The sequence below is a fragment of the Eretmochelys imbricata genome, chromosome 24 (assembly GCF_965152235.1).
Source record: "Eretmochelys imbricata isolate rEreImb1 chromosome 24, rEreImb1.hap1, whole genome shotgun sequence".
In the NCBI taxonomy this organism is placed as follows: domain Eukaryota; kingdom Metazoa; phylum Chordata; order Testudines; family Cheloniidae; genus Eretmochelys; species Eretmochelys imbricata.
Window position 1 is genome coordinate 19259412 of NC_135595.1, and position 6338 is coordinate 19265749.

The following is a 6338-nucleotide window of genomic DNA, read 5'->3' on the forward strand; positions in this document are numbered from 1 at the left end:
CAGGGACTAGCGTGAGGGCCGCGCTGAGCTGCGTGAGCCGGGACCGAGCCGTGCTTGGCCAGGAGGGGACACTGTTGCACCATCGCACTGACTCACATGGTCTCATTTCTGGGAGCCAGGACTCCTGGGTTCTATCCCCAGGTCAGGGACGGGGTGGGTCTAGAATAGGCTGGAAGCCAGCAGCAATTCGGACTCCTTGCTTAAAAGAACAGGAGTACTTGTGGCACCTTAGAGACTAACAAATTCATAAAAATTTGTTAGTCTCTAAGATGCCACAAGTACTCCCGTCCTTTTTGGGGATTCAGACTAACACGGCTGCTACTCTGAAATCTGATTCCTTAGCTGTATTCGTGGCTCCGAGTCTGACACTGCCTCTTTCTGCCTCAGTTTCCCTGATTATAAGATGGGGGTAATGTTCCCTTCCTCCCACCTGGGACCCTGGCAAAGGCGGGAGAAGGCTTTTGGAGGTTGAAGTGATGTTTCCAGATGAAAGCTCTGAAAAAAACCAAAGTGGACCAATTGGTTTTCTTTCTTTCGTCCTTCCATTAAAAACTTATGTTCACTGACTGAATTGAAACTCTCCCAAGCTCTGGACAGGAAAGAGTTAAGGATCATGGGATCTCTTCAGCCAGCCCAGAGTTTTTGCATGCACGATGGAGGTGTGAAGCCATCAGTGGCAAGGGTGAACGATCACCAATCAAATTTGGAAGAAGAGAGTTGACAGGACAGGATGGTCCCCGGCTTTGGAGTCGACACTTTTCTGGTGCTTGCATTTCAGTGTAGAGTATATAGAGCAATATGAACAAGGGGCCGACAGTTTAGCTCGTACTGACTTCACTCGTGCCTTAATGTGGCCGGTTGTAAAATGAGGCAAATATCTAGATGAGCTGATGTACCCCCGGAAGACCTGTGTGTACCCCTGGGGTACACGGACCCCTGGCTGAGAACCGCTGATCTCCACTAATGCACAAGGGAATTGGCCTCAGTACACATTGGCATCACCTGATTAGCCAGTGTCACATGCAGGGCTGTGAAATCTCCCATCTCCGGGCCCACCAAGATGTCATGGGGCAGCCCCAGCCGATCCCCCAGGGGGCAGGTATTTGCCAACCTGCCTGAGAAAACCACAGCCAGATGCTTCCTCGCTGTTCTGCTCACTGCAGCAAGCACCCGGGCACCATGTGGGTGGCTCTGCCCCTCTGCCTGCTGTCCGCTCTCCTGGCCACAGGTGAGTCCCGTCCGTCCCCAGGCACAGGGAGCCGGGTGGTGGGGGCGGGATTTCACCTGGGGAACGTGCCGCTGTGGATGGCGGATTCTGGGGTCAGGATGGAATTTGTGGGTAAAACCAGCGAGAGGAAAACCCGGGGCCATGTCCCCCGACTGAATTGGGGAGAGCAGGGAGTGGAGCCTGGGACTCCCACAGCCCATGCTAGGGGCCTGGCCAGTGGGTCTGAGTCCGTCTGTCCTTCCTTCTTCTCGTTCCTTCTCCAGCTCTCACCCGGGCTTGGGGTCATCCCGATGAGCAGCACCACCCCCATCCACATGTAATCCTGCTTGGAAATGTTCCCCTGCCCATCAGCGCTGAGATTCCTGCCAGGACTCCTGGCTTCATTCCCCGGGTTTCAAAGGGGAATGGGGGTGCAACGGGTGGGGGCTGGGAGCCAGGACTTCTGGGCTCATTCCCCAGCTGTAGAAGAGGGCTGGGGTGTAGTGAGTTTGAGCGGAGATGGCTGCAAATCAGGACTCCCGGGTTCTGTCCGTGGCCTGAAAGAGGAGTGGGGTCTCATGGGTTAGAGTGAGCTGGGAGTCAGGAGTGAGGAGTTCTCGACTGTCTTCTTGGTTCTAACCCTGAATTGAACACATCTTTTTTCTACCTCAGTTTCCATATTTCTTTGATAGTGATAATATAATATGATAATATAACTTTGCTACATTCTAGGGACATAGAAGGGGCAGGGGAAGGCATTCTGAGGTTTAATTGATGTTTCCACATGAAAGCTCTAAAAAAACCAAAGTGGGCAAATTTCTTTCTTTCTTTCTTTCTTTCTTTCTTTCTTTCTTAAAAACCTTACACGCACATCATGAATTTAAAGGCCCCCACGCTATGGAGAGGAAAGAGTTGATGCTCCTGGGATCGCTGGCTGGAGGTGCACAGCCATCTATCCAAAGGCTTAACAAGCATCAATCGTATTCTGAAGAAGAGAATTGGGAGGATCAGCGATGAAAAGTGGGCTGAAGTCGAGTGTGGCTGAGCTGACGTAACTCTGAGAGGCAGAGGCCTGGACCAGAGATTTACGACGGGGTGTGTGTGTGTGTGTGTGTGTGTGTGTGAAAGGTTCACCGCAAAGCCAGGCAGAAACCCCTCCTCAGAGCAGCTGAATTCTTGTTTTTCTGTCTACACAGACGTGTGGGGTTTGTTCGCAGGCACAAGCTGCACCCCAGATAGCCACGTCAGCAGCTGAAAATGTATTCTAGCCACAGACACTCAGGCAGCAAACAGACTTGTCTGCAGTGTTGAGTCAGATACAAATGACCAGCTAGCAAGATGCCTTTCCCCATCCGGAGAGTTAAATGGAACTGGGCAGAACTGCTGCAAAAGCAGGTGGCATTTCTCCAAGATCTGCCTGCCCACACGTTCAGTGAGGAGGCATTGGTGGTAACAACTCCCACAGCGCCACCTCTTGGTTCCTGGTGGTATTTCGCCCACGGGCACTGCCTGGGGAGGGGTGGGGAGCCGGGGTTTGTACCGAGAAGGGATTTTTCCAACCTCCAGGGAGCGCTCTGCAATGCGAGGTGTGTGCGTCCAGAGAGCTATCGTGCTCCGGCCCCCTGCAGCCCTGCGCCCCCTCGGAAGGGACCTGCGTCACCGTCGTGGCAGAGATCAGGCTGGGTGAGTGAAAGAACATTCCTACTAAGTGTAGACACCATTGTCCTCCTGAAGCCAGGGGTCGAACCCAGGAGTCCTGGCTCCCACCCCCTCCTCCTACTCTAACCAATAGCCTCCGCTCCTCTCCAGGAGCAGGGACTGCTCAGTCTGGAAAGATAATGTCATAGACAGGGGATGGGATGAGATGGGGAATTGCAGTGGGTGACTGTGGGGCCTGGATCAGACAGAAGAGAGGATTTTATTGGGGGTCGGGGGAAAGATGAGATTAGTTGGGGGTGGGGTGGATGGAACAAAACGGGAGGATGGAGCAGCTGGGGATCCATTGGGGAGCTCAGAGGTGATTCTCTGTTTCTCTTCCACAGAGGGAAACTACTTCTCCTACACGGCTAAATCGTGCCTGGAGCCCAAGAACTGTGAGTCCGGTCCCTTCTCGCTGACCTACGCGCAGAATGTCACCATGCGGGCGAACATCGCCTGCTGTGACACCGACGGCTGCAACGCCGGGGCCATCCCAGGTGTGTGTCTGCTGCAAACCTAGAGCTCTGCTCCGGCCACACCTGCCTGGAGAGAACCCAGGAGTCCTGGCTCCCAGCCTCACCCCCCACCTCTAACCCATAGACCCCACTTCCCTCCCACAGCTGGTGACAGAACCCAGGAGTCCTGGCTCCCAGCTCCCCTGCTCTAATCACTAGACCCCACTCCCTTCCCCGAGCTGGGATCGAGCCCAGCGTGTGGTGACTCCCCACCCCTGGCTGACTGTGTGTGTCTGACTGTTCTCAGTGCCAACTGTGAGCTCCGTCCCCAATGGCCGGCAGTGCCAGATGGTTTTCATAGTGGATCGTTTTGACAAGCAGCCGGTGGGGATGTTGGCCTGCACCGGCGCCGAGGACCATTGTGTTGAGGAATCTGGGATATTAACACTGGGTAAGTCCTCCAGATGGGGGCGGGGTCTGAACACAGAGTACGAGGTGGAGCCCAGGTGTCCTGGCTCAGTCCCAGCCCCCCTTGCTCTGACCCACTAGACTCCACTCCCCTGGCAGAGTTGCAGAGAGAACCCTGGAGTCCTACTTGCCGAGATGCCAAAGGAGCACCCAAGGAGGATAAGGCCACTGCGGAGAAACTAAATGAATTCTGTGCATCGGTCTTCACGGCTGAGGCTGGGAGGGAGATTCCCAAACCTGAGCCATTCTGTTTTCATAACAAATCTGAGGAACTGTCCCAGATTGAGGAGTCATTACAGGAGTCTTTGCAAGAAATTGATAAATTAAACAGTAATAAGTCACCAGGACCAGATGGGATTCGCCCAAGAGTTCGGAAGGAACTCAAATGTCAAATTACAGAACTACTAACTGTGGTTTGTAACCTACCATTTAAATCAGCTTCTGTCCCAAATGGCTGGAGGATGGCTAATGACATGCCAATTTCTAAAAAGGGCTCCAGAGGTGATCCCATGAACAACAGGCCAATAAGTCTGACTTCAGTATTGGGCAAACTCATTGAAACTATAGGAAAGAAGAGAACTATCAGTCACATAGATTAACATAATTTGTTGGGGAAGGGTCAACATGGTTTCGGTAAAGGAAAATCACGCCTCACCAATCTACTAGAATTCTCTGAGGGGGTCAACAAGCGTGTGGACAAGGGGGATCCCATGAATATAATGTACTTAGATTTAGAAAGCGTCCCTCACCAAAGGCTCTTAAGCAAAGTGAACTGTCATGGGATAAAATCCTCTTATGGCTCAGTAACTGGTTAAAAGATAGGGAAAAAAGGGTAGGAAAAATGGTCAGTGTTCAGAACGGAGAGAGGTAAATAGTGGGAGTCCCCCAGGGATCTGCACTGGGCCCAGTCCTATTCACCATATTCCGAAATGTTCTGGAAAAAGGGGTAAATAGTGAGGTGGCAAAATTTGCAGAAGATACAAACCTACTCAAGATAGTTAAGTCCAAAGGAGACTGCGAAGAGGTACTAAAGGATCTCTCAGAACTGGGTGACTGGGCAACAAAACGGCAGATGAAATTCAATGTTGATAAATGCAAAGTAATGCACATGGGCAAACGTAATCCCAACTAGACATACACAATGATGGGTCAAATTTACCACTCAAGAAAGATCTTGGAGTCATAGTGGAGAGTTCTCTGAAATCATCCACTCCATGTGCAGCGGCCGTGAAGAAAGCGAACAGAATGCTGGGAATCATTAAGAAAGGGACAGAGAATAAGACAGACAATAGCATGTTGCCTCTATATAAATCCATGGGACGCCCACAGCTTGAACACTGCGTACGGATGTGGTCGCCCCTTCTCAAAAAAGAGATATTGGAATTGGAAAAGCTTCAGAAAAGCCCAACCAAAATGATGAGGGGGATGGAAGTGCTGCCATATGAGGAGAGATTAATAAGAGTGGGACTTTTCACCTTGGAAAAGAGACGGCTAAGGGGGCATATGATCGAGGTCTTGAGAAGATTGAAGGGTGTGGAGGAAGGAAATAAGGAAGAGTTATTTACTCCTCCTAACATAAGAACGGGGGGTCACCACAGGCAGCAGGATTAAAACAAACAAAAGGCAGTACTGCTTCACACAATGCACAGTCAACCTGTGGAACTCCTTGCCAGAGGATGTTTTGAAGGCCAAGACTATAACAGGGTTCAAACAGGAACGAGAGAAGTTCCTGGAGGACAGGTCCATCTGTGGCTATTAGCCAGGGTGGGCAGGGATGGTGGCCCTAGCCTCTGTTTGCCAGGAGCTGGGAATGGGCGACAGGGGATGGATCACCGGAAGGTTCCCTGTTCTGTTCATTCCCTCTGGGGCACCTGGCATTGGCCAGAGGATACTGGGCTAGATGGACCTTTGGTGTAGCCCAGGAGGACCGTTCCTCTGTTATGTTCTCACTTTGTTCCAGCCCCCTGCTCTGCGCACGAGACCCCACTCTGCCTGCAGAGCCGGGTGCAGTCCTGGTGGGAGGGGAGTGTGTGAGAAACCACATGGGGGTCAGGGGAGGGGATGTGGGAGCCCCTGATGACGTCTCTCTCCCCCCGTCCAGGTAACATCACCGTGAAGAAGGCTGTGGCTGGATGTGCCTCCCCTGGCGCTTGCATGAAGAGAGAGGGGGAGAGGAAATACGCCCAGGGCGTGGTGAAGATGCTGAGCCGGGCCGAGTGCTACCCAGCTCCCAGGGCCGGTGGAGGCATCGGGCAGCCCTGAGCCCCAGTCTGGCGTCCTGCCCTTCTGCTGTGTGCCGGGCTGAAGTGCACCTCCCTTCAGCAGCCACCGGCTGCTGCTTCTCTTTGGGGGGATTGCGGGTTTCTTTTGTGCATTGGCTGAATCAAGCGAGTTGTGGGGAAAGCACCCCCCTAGCTCCTTGTCCCCTGACCGCCCCGTACCGGGCCCCCCCCGCCCCTATCTGTGCACAAGTGATGCTGGCAGGAAGAGAACCCGGGAGTCCTGACTCC

At 52.9% G+C, this 6338-nt stretch overlaps 1 protein-coding gene across 1 annotated transcript; it reads left to right on the forward strand.

The window, feature by feature from the left end:
• Positions 1–1134: 1134 nt before the first annotated feature.
• Positions 1135–6090, forward strand: LOC144279632 (phospholipase A2 inhibitor and Ly6/PLAUR domain-containing protein-like). The gene is made up of 5 exons (XM_077841207.1): positions 1135–1228; positions 2774–2890; positions 3250–3402; positions 3668–3811; positions 5930–6090. The coding sequence occupies exons 1-5, from the start codon at positions 1135–1137 to the stop codon at positions 6088–6090; spliced, it is 669 nt and encodes a 222-aa protein (XP_077697333.1).
• The last annotated feature ends 248 nt before the right edge of the window (positions 6091–6338 follow it).